At 41.0% G+C, this 19,104-nt stretch overlaps 1 protein-coding gene across 3 annotated transcripts in view; it reads left to right on the top strand.

Moving 5' to 3' along the window:
• Positions 1-17,222, top strand: part of Tmem209 (transmembrane protein 209) — a 53,962-nt gene extending 36,740 nt beyond the window's left edge. For all 3 annotated transcript variants that reach the window (XM_045160385.1, XM_045160384.1, XM_045160386.1), the window contains exons 11-15: positions 1,035-1,132; positions 8,371-8,485; positions 8,569-8,666; positions 14,324-14,397; positions 16,289-17,222. In XM_045160385.1, the coding sequence (XP_045016320.1) occupies positions 1,035-1,132; positions 8,371-8,485; positions 8,569-8,666; positions 14,324-14,397; positions 16,289-16,343 (440 nt within the window). In that variant the 3' untranslated portion in view covers positions 16,344-17,222. The remainder of the gene's footprint in view (positions 1-1,034; positions 1,133-8,370; positions 8,486-8,568; positions 8,667-14,323; positions 14,398-16,288) is intronic.
• Positions 17,223-19,104: the final 1,882 nt, after the last annotated feature.

Below are 19,104 nucleotides of genomic sequence, written 5' to 3'. Positions count from 1 at the left end.
ATACAGCTTTCTGTCCCCTGTATTTCCTGTAGATTTAGGCTCATATTTTGGCAAAATTGCTTAGTAGATAACAGTATGTTTATATCCAAAAAATGTGTATAAATATGTATTCATTATGCAAATAAAGAATACATGAATAATTCTACTTAGAATGAACAGTTGAAAACATTTTGCATATGTATCTCCACAGATAAACACACACATTTTGCTATGCCATTCAAAATTACATTGCACAGGCTAGAGAGATGTCTTAGTGGTTCACTTGCCTGTGAAGCCTAAAGACCTAGGAGGCACAAGGTAGCACATGCATCTAGAGTTTGTTTGCAGTGGCTAGTGGCCCTGGTATGCCCATTCTCTCCCCCCTCCCTCCCCCCCCCTTTGCTGTCTCTCATAAATAAATAAATAAATAATAAAATTAATTTTTAAAAATTACATTGCATATTGTTACTTTTCAGCATGTATTTTCATTATAAGTAACAACATTTCTTATATAACCATAATACACCTGTCACACCTTAAACAATCTATATCAGGAGCCCATATATTAGACCTTCCAATTGTCCAGTGACTTTTTTTTTTTTTTTTTGAAGTAAACCTAACACACTGGCCTTATTTTTTTTTAAATGAGAGAGAGAGATAATTGGTGCACCAGGGCCTCCAGCCACGGTAATCAAACTACAGACACGTGCGCCACCTGCGGCCTTATGTGCCTCTGTCACCTTGTGCATCTGGCTTACATGGGACCTGGAGAGTAAAATGTGAGTCCTGAGGCTTGGCAGGCAAGCGCCTTGACCACTAAGCCATCTGTCCAGTCCACCAGTGACTTTTTAAAGAACCCATAATACTACTTTTGTGTATATTTGGGATTTATCTGATTCTTTTCATAGTGATATTAACTTTTATATCTTTGTATTTTATATTGTATATATTTTGTTACTATGAGTGATCAGTTTTTTATGTCAGTGTGCTGTATTATTATCATGTAGCCTTATTTTCCTCTTTTGTTTATCCTCAATTTTACATTTGTTGTATAGAACTTTCTCAGGGAGGATGTATGAGTTCATTTAGATGGAACAGAGGTGGAGACTTCAAAGGACGAAAGTGGGATACAGACCTGCCTACTGATTCTGCTGTAAGTACCCAGTTTAATTATTTTAGTTTAATATATTTGCTATTAGGTTTATATGGTTTTGTTTTTCAAGTATAAAAGTATTAGAGGCCTGGAGAGATGGCTTAGCGGTTAAGCAGGTCCCTGTGAAGCCTAAGAACCCGGGTTTGAGGCTCGATTCCCCAGGACCCAAGTAAGCCAGATGCACAAGGGGGCACACGCATCTGGAGTTCATTTGCAGTGGCTGGAGGCCCTGACGTACCCATTCTCTCCTTCTCTCTCTCCTTCCCTCCCTCCTCTTTCTCTTTCTTTCTCTCTTTTGCTCTCAAATAAATAAAAATAGGGCTGGAGAGATGGCTTAGCAGTTAAAAGCGCTTGCCTATGAAGCCTAAGGACCCCGGTTCAAGGCTCGATTTCCCAGGACCCACATTAGCCAGATGCACAAGGGGCGAACATGTCTGGAGTTCGTTTGCAGTTGCTGGAGGCCCTGGCGCTCCCATTCTCTCTCCCTCCCTCCCTCCCTCCCTCCCTCCCTCCCTCCCTCGCTCGCTCTCTCTTTCTCTCTCTCTCTCTCTCTCTCTCTCTCTCCCTCTTTCTCTCTCTGTCTGTTGCTCTCAAATAAATAAATAAAAGTAAACAAAAAATTAAAAATAGCCGGGCGTGGTGGCACACACCTTTAATCCCAGCACTTGGGAGGCAGAGGTAGGAGGATCGCCATGAGTTCGAGGCCACCCTGAGACTCCATAGTGAATTTCAAGTCAGCCTGGACTAGAGTGAAACCCTACCTTGAAAAACCAAAAATAAATAAATAAATAAATAAATAAATAAATAAATAAATATAAACCAAAAAAAAGTATTAGAGAGCCGGGCATGTTGGCTTATACCTTTATTCCCAGCACTTTGGAGGCAGAGGTAAGAGGATCTCTGAGTTCAAGGTTACCGTGAGACTACATAGTAAGTTCCAGGTCAGCCTAGAATAGAGTGAGACCCTACCTTGTAAAAACAAACAAACAAAAATGTATTAGAAGGCTGAAAAGATGGTTCAGCAGATAAGGCACTTGCCTGCAAAGCCTAAGGAGCCAGGTTTCAATTCTCTAGGATCTACGTATAGCCAGATGCACAAGGTGGCACATGCATCCAGAGTTTGTTTGCAATGGCTAGAGGTCCTAGCATGCCCATTCTCTCTGTCTGTCTGCTCTATTTCTCTCTGCTTAGAAATAAATAAATAAAAATGTTTTTTAAACCAGGTGTGGTCACACATGCCTTTAATCCCAGCACTTGGGAGGCAAAAGTAGGAAGATTGCTGTGAATTCGAGGCCACCCTGAGACTACATAGTGAATTCTAGGTCAGCCTGGAATAGAGTGAAACTCTACCTAAAAAAAAAAAAATTAAAGTATTAGAGGGCTGGAGAGATGGCATAGTAGTTAAGGTACTTACCTGCGAAACCTAAGGACTCACCTTGGATACTCCAAGTCCCACGTAGGCCACACACACAGTGATGCAGGCACACAATGTCGTACATGCACATAAGGGGCGCATGTGTCTGTCACTCAGTTGCAGTGGCTGGAGGCCCTGGCATGCCAATTCCCTCTCTCTGCCATTAAAAAAATAAAGGGGGTCTGGAGAGATGGCGTAGCGGTTAAGCGCTTGCCTGTGAAGCCTAAGGACCCCGGTTCGAGGCTTGGTTCCCCAGGTCCCACGTTAGCCAGATGCACAAGGGGGCGCACGCATCTGGAGTTCGTTTGCAGAGGCTGGAAGCCCTGGCGCGCCCATTCTCTCTCTCCCTCTCTCTGTCTTTCTCTCTGTGTCTGTTGCTCTCAAATAAATAAATAAAAATTTAAAAAAAAATAAATAAAAAAAATAAAGGGGCAGCCAAGCATGGTGGCACATGCCTTTAATCCTAGCACTCAGGAAGCAGAGGCAGGAGGATTGCCATGAGTTCGAGGCTAGCCTGAGACTACATGGTAAATTCCAGGTCAGCCTAAGCTAGAGTGAGACCCTACCTCAAAAAACCAAACAGAAAAAAAGTCCAGTTGTTGGGTTTACGTCAATAAATTTTTTTTTTAAGTATTAGAATTTAGACACTAAGAAGAATAAATTACAGGACAATAATACCTGCATTTTAACCCCTTAGCCGAACCACTGTTAAATATTTTTTCACCTTTTTTGTTTTGTTTTTCACGGTAGGATCTCTCTCTAGCCTACACTGCCCTGGAATTCACTATGGAGTCTCAGGCTGGCCTCGAACTCATGGTGATCCTCCTACCTCTGCCTCCTGAGTGCTGGGATTAACAGTATGTACCACCACACTGGGCCCAGCTAATGTTTTTAATTATAGTTGTAATCATATTGTGTATAAAATTATGTGTTCTGCAGTTTTTGTTGTTGTTTGCATTACAATATTGTTTCTTCATTATTATACACCAGCACTTAACTATTTTCCTCTATTAAAACTAAAAGATTGGGCTGGAGAGGTGGCTCAACAGTTAAGGAGCTTGCCTGTAAAGCCTAACGATCCGGGTTCAATTCCCCAAGACCCACATAAAGCCAGATAGGCAGATAGAGAGAGAGAATGGAAACTCCAGGACCTCAAGCCACTGCAAACAAACTTTAGACACATGTGCCACCTTGTGCATCTGGCTTTATGTGGGTCCTGGGTAATTAAACCTGGGTCCTTTGACTTTGCAGGCAGGTGCCTTAACCCTTAAGCTGTCTCTATAGCCCTCTGTATCTGATATTTGCCTTTCTCTATCAAAATATTTTTAAAGTTTTATTTATTTATTTATTTAAGAGGAAGATAGAAAGAACCAGAGAGAGAATGGGTGCTCTAAAGCCTTCAGCTGCTGCAAATGAACTCCAGATGCATGTGCTACCTTGTGCTTCTGTTTTATGTGGGTACTGGGGAATCAAGCCTGGGTCCTTTAGCTTTGCAGGGAAGTGCCTTAAACACTAAGCCATCTCTCCAGCCCACAAAATACTAAAAACAAACAAACAAAAAAAAACACTAAAAGATTAATAACCAAGTGGTGAGGGGTTTTTATTTGTTTTTCTCTTGTGACAAAGAGTATTATGATACATATTTATTTGGGATTATCAGTTTAAAGATGAGTCTTGGTATCAGACCTAACAGATCTGAGAGCATAAAATTTACATGTACTTAACTGTTCTTCAAATTCATGTTTTTTTGTTTTTTGTTTTTTTTTTGATGAGGACCTTGCACATGGTAGACAAGTGCTGCATCACTGATCTGCTCCTTCAGCTTTTTCTCTTTTTAACATTTATTTTTAGCCAAGCATGATGGCACACCTTTAATACCAGCACTCAGGAGGCAGAAGTACGTGGGATCACTGTGAGTTTGAGGCCACCCTGTGAGACTACATAGTAAATTCCAGGTCAGCCTGGGCTAGAGAGCGAGACCTTACCTCAAAAACCCAAAAAAATAAGCTGGGCGTGGTGGCACATGCCCTAATTCCAGCACTCGGGAGGTAGAGGTAGGAGGTTATAATGAGTTCAAGGCCACCCTAAACTACATAGTGAGTTCCAGGTCAGCCTGAGGTACAGCATGACCCAACCTCGAAAAACCCAAAAAATGAATAAAAAATAAAACCAAAAAAATAAACAAATGAATTTATTTTTACAGGTGAATCCAAAAGAAGTATTTGTGTGTATGTATGTATATGTGTGTTTGTGCATGCATGTGAAAGCCAGAGGATAGCCACAGGTGTTATCAGAAATACTATTCACCTCTTTTTTTTTTGTTTGTTTTTGTTTTTGTTTTTCAAGGTAGGGCTTCACTGTAACTCAGGCTGACCTGGAATTCACTATGTAGTCTCAGGGTGGCCTCGAACTCATGGCGACCCTCCTACCTCTGCCTCCCGAGTGCTGGGATTAAAGGTGTGCACCACCACACCTGGCTAGTCACCTCTTTTTGAAACAGGATCTTTCATTGGCTTAGAGCACATCATTTGGGCTATTCTGGCTGGCCAGAAAACTCTAGGAATCCACCTGTTTCTGCCTGCCAAGCACTAAGATTGCAGGCATGCACTGCCACTCCAGCCTTTTTATGTGGTTATGGGCAATCACATCCAAGTTTTCACACTTGCAAGGACTGTAGCCACCAAACTATGGCCCCACCCAACAAGTTACTTTCATTTTGGAGTACCTATTATATATGAAATTAAAATTTGTTAAAGAAATTTTCATTTATCAGAGAGGGGCAGCGAGAGAGAGAGAGAGAGAGAGAGAGAGAGAGAGAGAGAGAAAGAGAGAAAATGGGCATGCCAGGGCCTCTAGCCACTGCAAACTTCAGATGTATATGCTGCTTTGTACATCTGGCTTATGTGGGTACTGGGGAATTGATTCTGGGTCCTTAGGCTTTGCAGGCAAGTGCCTTAGCCACTGAGCCATCTCTGAAGCCTGAAAATTGAATTTTAAGTATTGATATTCAAATTGAAAATGAATGCATGTGCAGTACATTTGATTTTGCTGTCAACTGTATGGATTGGAATGGTCCATGAGTTCCGGTGTATAACAGAAAACAAGGAGCTGGATCAGACAATAGCCTGTAATCTCAGCTACTCAGGAGGCTAATATAGGCTATACAGTGAGTTCTAGGCCAACCTATCTTGAAATTAAGAAGGGAGGGCATGGAGAGGTGGCTTAGTGATTAAGGCATTTGCCTGCAAAGCCAAAGGACCCAGGTTCGATTCCCCAGGGCCTACATTAGCCAGATGCACAAGGGGGCGCATGCTTCTGGAGCTCATTTGCAGCCTCTGGAGGCCCTGGCACACCCATTCTCTCTCTCTCTCTCTCTCCCCCTCTTTCTCTGACAAATAAATAAAAAATAAAATAAAAAATATTTTTTTTAAAAAGCAGCGAGGGTTAGGATGTAGCTCAGTCAAGATCTGAATTCAATCCCCAATACCCATGTTTACAAAAAAAGTGGGGTGCTGGAGAGATGGCTTAGCAGTTAAGTTACTTGCCTGTGAAGTCTAAGGACCCAAGTTCTGTTCCCCTAGTACCCATATAAGCCAGATAGACATGGTGATGCATGCATCTGGAGTTTATTTGCAATGGCTAGAGGTCCTGGTGCATTCATATTCATATTCTCTCCCTCTCTCTCTCTCTCTCCCCCCCCCCCATAAATAAGTAAAAACTTTTTTTTTTTTTTTTAATTCTAAAAGCCAGCCATGATGGCTGGCTTACCCTATAAGCTCAGCTTTGAAGAGGTAGACACAATGGTCTCCCATTGCTCTCTGGTCAGCCTGTCTAGCCTAATCAGTGAGCTCCAAACCAATATGACATTGTGTCTCAACAGAGGTAGGCAGCATTCCTGAGGATAGCACCCAAGACTGTCCTCTAGCTCCCACGTGCATGCACACATACCCACATGTGTACATGCCAAAAAATATATATGTATTTTTTTAATTTTAAAATGATAGCACTTGCCGGGTGAGGTGGTACACGTCTGTAATCCCAGCACTCGGGAGGTAGAGGTAGGATTGCCGTGAGTTCAAGGCCACCCTGAGTGAGACTCCATAGTGAATTCCAGGTCAGCCTGGGCTAGAGTGAGACCCTACCTCAAGAAAACAAAACAAAGAAAAAAAAATGATAGCACTTGCCTAGCTATGTAAGACCCTGGGCTTAATTCTTCGTCCCCCCTCCCCAACACACACACACATACCTACATAATGGCCTGCCTTTCTAGGGTTCCTATGAAAAACCAAAAAAGTAAAGTGAAATATTTAAGAAGTGTTTGGAGTTTAAATCATCCCATCTCATATTTCCCTACCCACCCCTCACATAGATAATTTTTTTTTCCCCTGAAGTCTCTCTTTAGCACAGGCTGACCTGGAATTTACTCTGTAGTCTCAGGGTGGCCTCGAACTCACGGCAATCCTCCTACCTCTGCCTCCCGAGTGTTGGGATTAAAGGTGTGCGCCACTACACCCAGCTTAAATTTTTAAATTTGAAAGGGACACATCATGAAAAGATTGAGTGGAATATATTTTTCTCAACTTTGAATGATTTTTTGTTTTGATTTTGGGGTTTTGAGGGTTTTTGGTGGTGAGGGAGATGAAGGCCAGGGCTTTGTGAACACAGGGTAAGTATATCCACTAAGCTCCATCCTCAACCCTTGAGTAGTTTATTTGAACTAAGCTCACCTCTTAAACACACTGGATTCCTTTATTGTTTAAGCAGGAGAAAGATTTTTTACTTTTTGGTTTTTCAAGGTAGGGTCTCACTCTGACCCAGGCTGACCTGGAATTCACTATGTAGTTTCAGGGTGGCCTTGAACTCACACTGAGCCACCACACTCGGCAGGAGAAAGATTTTATAAGTTAATTGCTTTATGGAAAATAGAAATTTTGACTGGAACAATATGTTTGTTATGAGGATTATGTGATTTTTTTTTTCACCTTTCCTTTCTGTCAATTTCTCTTGCTAATTCTCTCTTTAGGGAAGGATTTTTTTTTTTTTTCCCCCAAGTTAGTGTTTCATGCTAGCCCAGGCTGACCTGGAATTCACTATGTAGTCTCAGGGTGGCCTTGAACTCACCATGATCCTTCTACCTCTGCCTCCCAAGTGCTGGGATTAAAGGCATGCGCCACCACCCCTGGCAAGGGAAGGATTTTTAAAAATATTTTATTCTTTTATTTTATTTGGAAGGGGGGGCAGCTAGACACACAGAGAGAATGGGCGCACCAGAGCCTCCAGCCACTGCAAACAAACTCCAGAAGCATGTGCCACCTTGTGCATCTGGCTTACATGGGTACTGGGGAATCGAACCTGGGTCTTCAGGCTTCTCAGGCTAGCGCCTTAACTGCTCAGGTATCCCTCCAGCCCAGGGAAATATTTTAATGTCCAAATCATAAATATAAATGTTTTTAAAGCTCTATAGCCATGCTAAATATATGTGTGTGAGTGTATGTGCGTGCACACATGTATGCTTGCTGTGCATGCATGGTGGCATGTTTGCATGGGTACATATGTATGCACACGTGAGGAGTTTGAACTGTCTTTCTCAATCCTTGTCCAACTTACTTGTTGAGACAGGGTCTCTCACTTGAACCCAGAGTTTACCCATTAGGTTAGTCTAGCTAGCCAGCTTGCCCTTGTCTCTACCTCACAGATGCTAGCGTTACATACAGACATTTGGGTCCAAACTCGGATCCTCATGCTTTTACCAGCTAAACATCTTTCCTGCCCTGAGCAGGATTTTCATGCTAACTCTGAACATTTGTTTTCCCCTCTTCATCAGATCATCATGCACGTGTTCTGTACCTACCTTGATTCCAGATTACCTCCTCATCCTAAGTACCCTGATGGAAAAACATTTACTTCACAGCATTTTGTCCAAACACCAAATAAACCAGGTACAAACCTCTCCTAAAAGAGTGTGTTGAGATTTCACAGGAAATAGTGGTTTACTTTCTAATGTGGCATAATTTCTTTACAGATGTTACGAATGAAAATGTTTTTTGTGTTTATCAGAGCGCTATCAACCCTCCCCATTATGAACTTATCTACCAACGTCACGTCTACAATCTTCCAAAGGTATTGCTGACTTTTTTTTCCCCCTCTGGTGCTGGGGATTGAACCCAGGGGCTCATACATACAAGGCAATCACTCTACCACTGAGCTGTATCTCCATCCCCAAAAGTACTTCTTTTTTACCCAAAGGTAGGATCTCCCTCTAGCCCAGGCTGACCTGCAGTTCACTTTGTAGTCTCAGGTTGGCTTCAAACTTCCTACCTCTGCCTCCCAAGTGCTGGGATTAAGTTCATTCATTCATGTGTTCGTTCTTTCTTTCTTTGCTTTTTTGATTTTTTATTTATTTACTTGAGAGAGAGAGAATGAGAACACAAGGGCCTCTAGCCATAGCAAACAAACTTCAAATACATGCACCTCCTTGTGCATCTGGCTTATCTGGGTACTGGGGAATATAACCTGGGTCCTTTGGCTTAGCTGGCAAGCGTCTTAACCGCTAAGTCATCTTGCCAACCTTCCCCAAAAGTATTTCTGTATTTAAAAGTTGTTGCCAGGCATGGTGGAATACGCCTTTAATTCTAGCAATTAGGAGACAGAGGTAGGAGAACCACCATGAGCTAGAGGCCACCCTGAGAGTACATAGTGAATTCCAGGTCAGCCTGGGCTACAGTGAGACTCTACCTCAAAAAATAAAACAAAACAAAAGTTATATAAAAATGTCGTGGATGGTTTCCCTTGATGGTGCTTTCAGTTTTAAAATAAGAATCTTGGATCAGGAGTAGTGGAGCACGCCTTTAATACTAGCACTCAGGAAAGTAAGGTAGGAGGAGCACTATGAATTTGAGGCTAGGCTTAGCCTACAAAGTGAGTTCCAGGTCAGCCTGGGCTAAAGTGAGAGTCTGCCTTGGAAAACAAATTAAAATCTTGGGCTGAGTTCAAGCCGTTAAAAGGTACTTGCTTGCAAAGCCTGCTGACTTTAGTTCATTTCTCCAGTAGCCATGTAAAGTCAGACGCACACAGTAGCGCTAGTGTCTGGAGTTCATTTACATAAGCACTAGACCGCGGTGTACTCTCATTCACACATTGTGTGTCTGTCTGTCTGTCTCATTCTCTTCACAAAAAAATAATGATTCTTTAAAAATGAAACAAAAGCCGGGCGTGGTGGCGCACGCCTTTAATCCCAGCATTTAGGAGGCAGAGGTAGGAGGATCGCCGTGAGTTCGAGGCCACCCTGAGACTACATAGTGAATTCCAGGTCAGCCTGGGCTAGAACAAGACTCTGCCTCAAAAAAACAAAAAATAAATAAATAAATAAATAAATAAATAAATAAATAAAATAAAGCAAGAATTTAGCCAGGTGTCCTGGTGCACACACCTTTAATCCCAGCACCATGAGTTCAGGGCCAGCCTGGCTATAGAGTGAGTTCCAAGTCAGCATGGGCTAGAGTGAGTCCCTGCCTCAAAAAACCAAAACAAGTAAAATAAGGCTGGATGTGACAGCGCACGCCTTTAATCCCAGCATTTGGGAGGCAGAGGTAGGAGGACAGATGAGAGTTTGAAGGCCAGCGGGGGACTCTAGAGTGAGTGCCTGCCTGGTCAGCGTGAGCTAACGTGAAACCCTACCTCGGGAGGAAAAGCAATGAAAGAAAATAACCTTTTTGTGGGGTGTGACAAAAATTTTTATTTGTTTGTTTACTTTTGTTCTTTAAGTTAAGGCCTCACTCTAGGCCAGGATAACCTGGAATTCACTGTATAGTCTCAGGCTGGCCTTGAATTCACAGCAATACTCCTATTGAGTGCTGGAATTAAAGGCATGTGCCACTACCCCCAGCACATAGTAAAATTCTTTTTGTTTTTTCATTTTGTTTTAAGAAAATGCATTTCTTTTTTACTTTAATTTTTACTTCAATTGTAATGTATGTTTAATCTGAGAAAGTAAGAAAAAAATCACTTGTTAAAAAATAGCTATTAACAGTTTGGTGAATCGCCTTTTAGAAATTTTTGTCTTCATCTGTGATTTTATAAAAATATTTATTTGAGAGAGATAGAAAGAAAAAGGCACATAAAGAGAGAATGGGCACTCCAGGACCTGTAACCACCACTAAAAATTCCAGAGGCATGTGCCACCTTGTGCATTAAGTGAATCTAGGTCCCTAGGCGTCACAGGCAAGTACCTTAACCACTAAGCCATTTTCCAACCCCTCTACCTTTATTATTTTTAAAATATTTTTATTTATTTACTTACTTAACAGAGAAAGAGGGTGAGAGAAAGAGAGAATGGGCGTGCCAGGGCTTTCAGCCAGTGCAAGCAAACTCCTGACACATGTGCCACCTTGTGCATCTGGTTAACATGGGTACTGGAGAATTGAACATGGGTGCTTTGGCTTTGCAAGCAAATGCCTTGACCACCAAGCCATCCCTTCAGCCAGTCCCTTTACCCTTTTTTTTTAAATACTCTTACACTTTGCATTTAAATATTGACTTTGAGCTGGATGTAGTGGCACATGACTTTAATCCCAGCACTCGGGAGGCAGAGGTAGGAGGATTGCCATGAGTTCAAAGCCACCCTGAGACTACATAGTGAAGTCCAGGTCAGCCTGAGCTATAGTGAGACCCTGCCTTAGAAAACCAAAAACTAAATAAATAAAAGTTGGCTGGGTATGGTGGCACACGCCTTTAATTCCAGCACTTGGGAGGCAGAGGTAGAAGGATTGATGTGAGTTCGAGGCCAACCTGAGACTACATGGTGAATTCCAGGTCAGCCTGAGCTAGAGTGAGAACCTACCTCAGAAAACCAAAATAAATAAATTAATAAAAATTGACTTTGAGGTTTGGGGAGACAGGTCAGCAGTTAAGGTGCTTGCCTGCAAAGCCAAAGGAAACAAGTTTGATTCCCCAAGACCCACATAAGCCAGATCTGCAAGGTAGCACATGCATGTGGAGTTCATTTGCAGTGGTTAGAGGCCCTGGTATGCCCATTCTGTCTCAAATAAATAAATTAATCTTAAAAATTGACTTTAAACCAGGTGTTATGGCACATGCCTTTAATCCCAGCACTCAAGAGGCTGAGGTAGGAGGATCGCCATGAGTTTGAGGCCAGCCTGGGACCACATAGTGAATTCCAGGTCAGCCTGGGCTAGATCAAGACCCTACCTCAAAAAAAAAAAAAAAAAAAAAAAAAGGTTTATTTAATCATTCTCCTGTTGGCCCTTCCTTACAAATCCTGCTGACTGTCCTTCTCCATGCATATAGATGTCTGAATTTCCTTAAAAAAAAAAAAAAATTTAAAGTCAGTTTTGTTGATCTTTTTGCTGAGAATTTTTATACTGGCTATAACTTCTTTTTGTTAATTTCTGGGTTTGGGATTTTGTGTTTTGTTTTGTTTTTGAGACGGTCTTCCTGTGTGAATCAGGCTGGCCTCAAACTCAGAACTTTCCACTTCATTCTCCCAAGTGCTGAGATTATAGACAGGTTCCTCTGTGCACAGCGTATTGACCAATAATTTCATATTCTGTTCTCCATCAGATCAGAGACAGAGATAGTAATTTTGTTTCAAATTAATATTTTACTCTTATGATTGTATAAATTTTTATTTTGAGCTGTTGGAGTTCCTGTGGACTACCCATGCGAGTCTGTTTTTGTTTAAGATTTTTGTTGTTGTTGTTTTTTGAGAAGGTATCATTACTTTTATGGGTAAAGTGACCAAGTGTGTATATATATACAAACTCAATGATAAAGTTAAGCTTACAGGGCTGGAGAGATTGCTTAGCAGTTAAGGCACCTGCCTGCAAAGTCAGGTTCAATTCCCCAGGACCCACGTTAGCCAGATGTGTGCATTCTCATTCTCTCATTCTCTGTCTCTCTGCCTCTTTCTCTCAAATAAATAAATTTTGTTTAAGGAAAGAAAAAAAAAAAGCTAGGCATGATGGAACACCCCTTTAATCCCAGCACTTGGGAGACGGTGATAGGAGGATTGCTGTGGGTTTGAGGCCAGCCTGAGACTACAGAGTGAATTTTAGGTCAGCAGGGCTACAGGGAGACCCTATCTCAATAAAGAAAAAAGAAAGAAAAGAAAGAGCAGGATGTAGTGGCACATGCCTTTAATCCCAGCAGTCAGGAGGCAGAAGAAGGAGGATCACCTTGAGTTCAAGGTCAGCCTGAGACTACAGAGTGAATTCCAGGTCAGCCTGGGTACAGTAAAACCCTTTCTCAAAAACAACAATAACAACAACAACAAAAAAATCTGTTTGTTGAGCTATTTTTATAGACTAACAATTACCAATAAAGTAATTTTACATTTAACAGTTTACTTATATACTAAAGTATACTGCAATGTATTTGCTGAAATATTTTTATTTGCATGTGTATGTACCATGTATGTATGTATATTGCAAACAAGTGCCAGACACACGCACAAGTTTTTGTGTCTACATCTCCATGGGTGCTGGGGAATTGAACCCAGACAGGCAGGCTTTGCAAGCAAGTACCTCCAAATATTGAGCCATCATTCCAGTCCTGACATTACAGGATTATTTTTGTTTGATTGGTTGTTTTTTGTTTGTTGTTTGTTTTTTTTTTTGTTGTTGTTGTTTGGAGGTGGGGTCTCACTCTAGCTCAGGCTGACCTGGAATTCACTATATTCTCAGGGTGGCCTTGAACTCACAGAAATCCTCCTACCTCTGCCTCCCAAGTGCTGGGATTGCCTGGCTTTTGTTTTGTTTTGTTTTGTTTTTTGAGGTAGGGTCTCACTCTAGGCTGGCTCGAACTCAAAGGAATCCTACTTCTGCCTCCCAAGTGCTGGGATTAAAGGCACATGCCACCACGCCTGGCTCTGTAATGTATTTTAAAAGTACAACTAAATAGGTTGATATTGTATATACGTAAGTACAATGATTGAGATGGGGAGGTAATATGATGGAGAATGGAATTTCAAAGGGGAAAGTGTCAGGGGGTAGGGGAGGGAGGGAATTACCATGGGATTTTTTTTATAATCATGGAAAATGTTAATAAAAATTTAAAAATTAAAAAATAAATAAATAAAAATAAAAGTACAACTAAAGGTTCTTTGAATCTGAACAATTTTAGGGAATTCCATGGTATGGTAGCACGTTGTACACTAAATTTTAATAGTCTTGTTAATGTGCGTGTTTGAGGAGAGAGCTTCTTATGTGTAGTATCTGAGGCTACCAATTTCAGAATAGCTCTCTTCCAGGTCCCACTGATTCTCCCCCAGGCTGACCTGGAATTCATATGTAGTCTCAGGATGGCCTCAAACTCAGAGTAATCCTCCTACCTCTGACTCCCAAGTGTAGGGATTAAAAGCATGCGCCACCACGCCCAGCAAATACCAACTTTCTATTCATATTTCATGTCTCCCTTAGAGAGGCATTCCCTGCCTCTCTAGTCTGTTAGATGTTTTCATGTGAACCTCTGCCATCCCACACCCCCCCATAACATTTCTCACATTCAATTGTAATTCGTTTACTGTCAAACCTTTCCAGCTTGATAGTAAGCTCTGTGTTTAGGGATCCTTTTGTCATAGTCACTCCACTGTTCCCACTTTCCTGATGCAAAGTGTTGGCATACTGCAGAATGACTGAATGACAGTCTGAATTATGTGAAATTCTGAGTTGGAAGGATGTGAATTGACAAGATCTGCATCTTCTGTCAGATTGAATCTTTTCAGTTTGGTTTAAGTATTTATCCTTTTGTCTTGGTTCTAGGGCCGTAATAATATGTTCCATACATTGTTGATGTTCCTGTACGTCATAAAGACCAAGGAGTCAGGAATGCTTGGGTATGTGCTATACTTTTAAAACATAAATTTTTAACTTCATTACTGTTGTCCTTCCTGTGTTAAGATTCTGTAGAGGACAGTATCACGTGACCGGGTGTGTGGATTAAACTCTAAATTGGTTTCTAGTACTAGTCAGCTCTGCTGCTGTGGCTAGTCTGTTAACTCCTCAGAACCTCCATTTCTGTATTGGTGAAAGACAGTTGGGTTTGTAGCTGTCCTTCCTGTAGGAACATCTCTGACATAAAAATCGTACTCTTAACCAACATGGTGGTGCAGCCTTTAATCCCAGGACTCAGGAGGCAGAGGTAGGAGGATCCCTGTGCATTTCAGGGGAACTACAGAGTGAATTTCAGGCCAGCCTGGGTTAGAAGGAGACCCTGCCTTTTGCGGAGGAAAAAAAGTACTTAAGGGCTGGAGAGATGGGTTGGTGGTTAAGGTACTTGCTGGCAAAGCCTAAGGACCCAGATTCAGTTCTCCAGGACCCATGTAAGCCAGATGTACAAGGTGGCACATACATCTGGAGTTCATGGAGAAAATGGCCCTGGTGCATCCATTTTCTATCTGTGTCTTTCTCTGTCTCTAAATCAGTAAATAAATGAGCAGTTACCTATATCCCCAAGGCCATCTCCCAAAGGTAACCGCTTGACAATGTGCTCGGTTTCTCACCTGGTGCTGTTTCCTATAGTTCCAAAACTGAAGTGACATGACTTACTCTGTTCTTCAATTTTAGATATCGTTGATTTCTTATTTTGTTAGATGAGCTGTTGTATTTTTTGAAGCCCTCTCTCTTCCCCTTACACTTTAAATACAGTTGTATTTCTCCCTGGAATAATTCATCTTTCTGTCACAGGTATAGGGTTTAGTTTATGATCTTTGGATAATCCACATATGCAAATTTACCAAAGCACCCCTAATTAATAATCAGTAAGACTTAAAGTATGTAGTCAATACTTTAACCTTACTAAAATGATTCTGAGGCTGGAGAGATGGCTCAGCAGTTAAAAGCACTTGTTTGTAAAACCTGATGGCCAGGTTTGATTCTCCAGCACCCACATAAAGCCAGATGGACAAACTGAGGCATGTTTCTGGAGTTCATTTGCAGTTACAGGAGGCCCTAGCATGCCCATATACTCACACACATAATTCATTCTCTCTCTCTCTCTCTTCCTGTCTCAAATAAATAAAATTATCTGTAAAAAAATTCGAGCCACCAGGCATGGTGGCGCACACCTTCAATCCCAACATTTGGGAAGCAGAGGTAGGAGGATCACTGTGAGTTCAAGGCCACCCTGAGACTACATAGTGAATTCTAGGTCAGTCTGAGATAGAGGGAAACCCTACCGCAAAACCAAAAAAAAAAAAAAAAAAGACAAAGAAATTTGGGGCCAGGTGTGGTGACACACACCTTCAATCCCAGCACTATGGAGGCAGAGGTAGCAGTGTCACTGTGAGGCTAAGGCTAGTCCGGGATAGGGGAGAGCTGCTTGAAAAAAAATTACTGTGTTCACTCTGTTATCTGGCGTAATAATTCCCAAAGTTTACTGAAAAAATTAATTTTCAGAATTTGGGAGTTAGCACAATTTAAAAAGTGATTACCAGTGGGTGTGGTGGCACATGCAGAGGTAGGAGGATCACCCTGAGTTCGAGGCCACCTGAGACTATATAGTGATTTCAGCCTGGACTAGAGTGTTGAGACCCCCCCTTGAAAAAACAAAAAAAAAAGGAAAAATAAAAAGGTTTAAAAAAAATACTTTAACTTGATTAACTGATAACTTCTGTATAACATAATTCATATCAAGTAAATGTGTATTTGTCATACACTTGTTTTTGTTATTAGAAAAAGACCTTATCTACTCAGACAAGCCATTTTACTTCTTTTCTCTTTTTATAGGAGAGTCAATCTTGGTCTATCTGGTGTGAATATTTTATGGATTTTTGGTGAGTAGTCAATCATGTAATTCCGAACATTTGGACTTTGTTTCTTATGGAACTAGAAGAAGTTGGATCTTAAGCATCTGTGAGTCACCCCCTTGTGAAGTACGACGCGTGTGTGCTGCACATTTGTTAGACCTAGCTGACATTGCCCTGTTAGGAAGCTTCCCTCTGGAAATAGAACCTTCTGCGCTGAGAAACATCACCTTGGACTGTGTAGGAACTTAAGGGGACTGTCCAACAGCAACGCTTCAGTTGTGCTTGATACAGAACAGTGTGATTCCCCTTTAATTAAATAAACTTAATTAAGGTTCCCTTTTAATTGTAACCACCAACTAATTGTCAACCTAATTCTTCAACCACCAAAAAAAAAAAAAAAAGTTTTTCATTATTATTTAGTACTGGAAGTACTGAAAAAGAAAGTTTTCTAATTTTCTTTGTTCTATCTAGATACTTCCCCAGTGTTCTGCAAGTCAGCCTAAAGTCAAATGAAATTAATTTCTAAGTGATGTAGTAATTTGTCCATGTATTTTTTTTAATCTTATTAAAAGAAATTTCATATTGTCAGTGTCTTGAAAGGTCAACTCTTATATTAAATTTAGCTGATAAAATTAAACTGAGTTTTAGTTAAAAGTAAGAGGGGGCATCAGCTAGGGAGATGGCTCAGTGGTCAAAGATGCCTACTTGCAAAACCTGCTTTACCTAGGTTCAATTTCCAAGTCACCCATATAAAGCAGAATGGACTTTTATTTGCAGTGACTTGAGACCCTCACATATGAACACGCATGCAAATGAATTATTTTTAAATATATTTTTTTAATTTTTTATTTATTTGAGAGAGACAGACACACAGAGAGAAAGACAGATAGAGGGAGAGAGAGAGAATGGGCGCGCCAGGGCTTCCAGCCACTGCAAATGAACTCCAGACGCGTGCGCCCCCTTGTGCATCTGGCTAACATGGGACCTGGGGAACCAAGCCTCGAACCGGGGTCCTTAGGCTTCACAGACAAGCGCTTAACCGCTAAGCCATCTCTCCAGCCCCAAATGAATTATTTTGTTTTAGGTTTTGTTTTTGTTTTTGAGGCAAGGTCTCACTGTAACCAAAGCTAACTGGGAACCCACTCTATGCCCACATTGGCCTCAAACTCATTGCAATAGTCCTACCTCAGCCTCCAGGGAGTGATGGAACTAAAGGCATGGACCACCATGCCCAGGTATTTAAATGGACAGTGTTTTTTTTTTGTTCTTTTTACTTTATCATGTTTTCCTAGGTAAGGTCACATTCTAGCCCAAGCTGACCTGGAATTCACTATGTAGTCTCAGGCAGCCTTGAATTCACAACCATCCTCCTACCTCAGCCTCCTGAATGCTAGGATTAAAGGCTTGTACCACCATGCCCAGCTACATTCATTTATTCATTCATTCATTCATATATATATATATACACACACACACACATACACACACACACACATTCATACATACATACATACACATATATACACATTATTTTTTATATGTACATATATACGTATATGTATATATGTACATTCTTTTTTTTAATTTTATTGACAATTTTCATACATGTATATAATGTATTTCAATCATATCTTCTATTACTTTTTTCCACTCCCCCCAACAGGTTTTTTTTTTTTTTTTTGTTTGTTTGTTTGTTTTTTATGGTGCTGGGAGTTAATCCCAGGGCCGTTCCTGCTAGGCAGGCACCCTACTGCTGAGCTGCATCTTCAGCCCTCAGAGATTTCTTCTTTAAGATCCTGTTTATACCCTACCCATTTCACCTTTTTAGGTATTATATTTTCAAAATATCTAAGAAACGAGAAGATACCAAGTTTGTAAGTTTTGCATGGCTATGTATATTTCCCTCTATGTATATGCAATAGTTAGTAGTTATGTATAATAATATATTCTTGATGAACATATTATTATTAAAGACTATTTCTCTCGCTTGTATGTAAATTTGAACTGATGAAAGCTCATATCTTCTGAAGTATTGTATATGCATCTCATTTGTATAATTTGCTAATTAGTTTTCAAAAAGTTGTTCCTGGAGCCAGGCGTGGTGGCGCATGCCTTTAATCCCAACACACAGAGGTAGGAGGATCGCCATGAGTTCGGGGACACTCTGAGACTACATAGTGAATTCTAGGTCAGCCTGAACTTGAGCAAGACCCTACCTCAAAAAACAACAAAAAAAGAGTTGTTCCTGGGCTGGAGGGATGGCTTAGTGGTTAAGGCGCTTGCCTACAAAGTCAAAGGACCCAGGTTTGATTCCCCAGGACCACATAAGCCAGATGCACAAGGTGGTAATGCATGTATCTGGAGTTTGTTTGCAGTGGTTGGAGGCCCTGGCATGCCTGCCTCCTTACCCCCCCCCCTTAGATTAACTAAAAAATATTTTTTTAAGTTGTTCCTGAATTTAAAAGTTGATTTCTGAAAGAAAGGTGCTATCATTTAATTGTTTTCAATAAATTTTCAATCTATTTGTTATATTTTAAAATAAAATGATGGCTTAAACTATTAAATGTACAAATGTTGAAATATAAATCTGTGATTTCAGAAGGTACTGGAGATGTGATGGAATATCAGTTGGTATACTATTAAACTGTACAGTCGCATATACTTTATCAAAGGCACTAGAAGCATAGTGGCACATGAGTTAACCCCAGCACCCGGCAGGCAGAAGTAGGAGGAGCACCGTGAATTGGAGGCCACCCTGAGACTACATAGTGAATTCCAGGTCAGAGTGAGACCCTA

This window comes from Jaculus jaculus, chromosome 10 (assembly GCF_020740685.1).
Source record: "Jaculus jaculus isolate mJacJac1 chromosome 10, mJacJac1.mat.Y.cur, whole genome shotgun sequence".
Lineage (NCBI taxonomy): Eukaryota > Metazoa > Chordata > Mammalia > Rodentia > Dipodidae > Jaculus > Jaculus jaculus.
The sequence above is the reverse complement of the archived record's forward strand: the minus strand, read 5'-3'. Positions and strand labels throughout refer to the sequence as shown.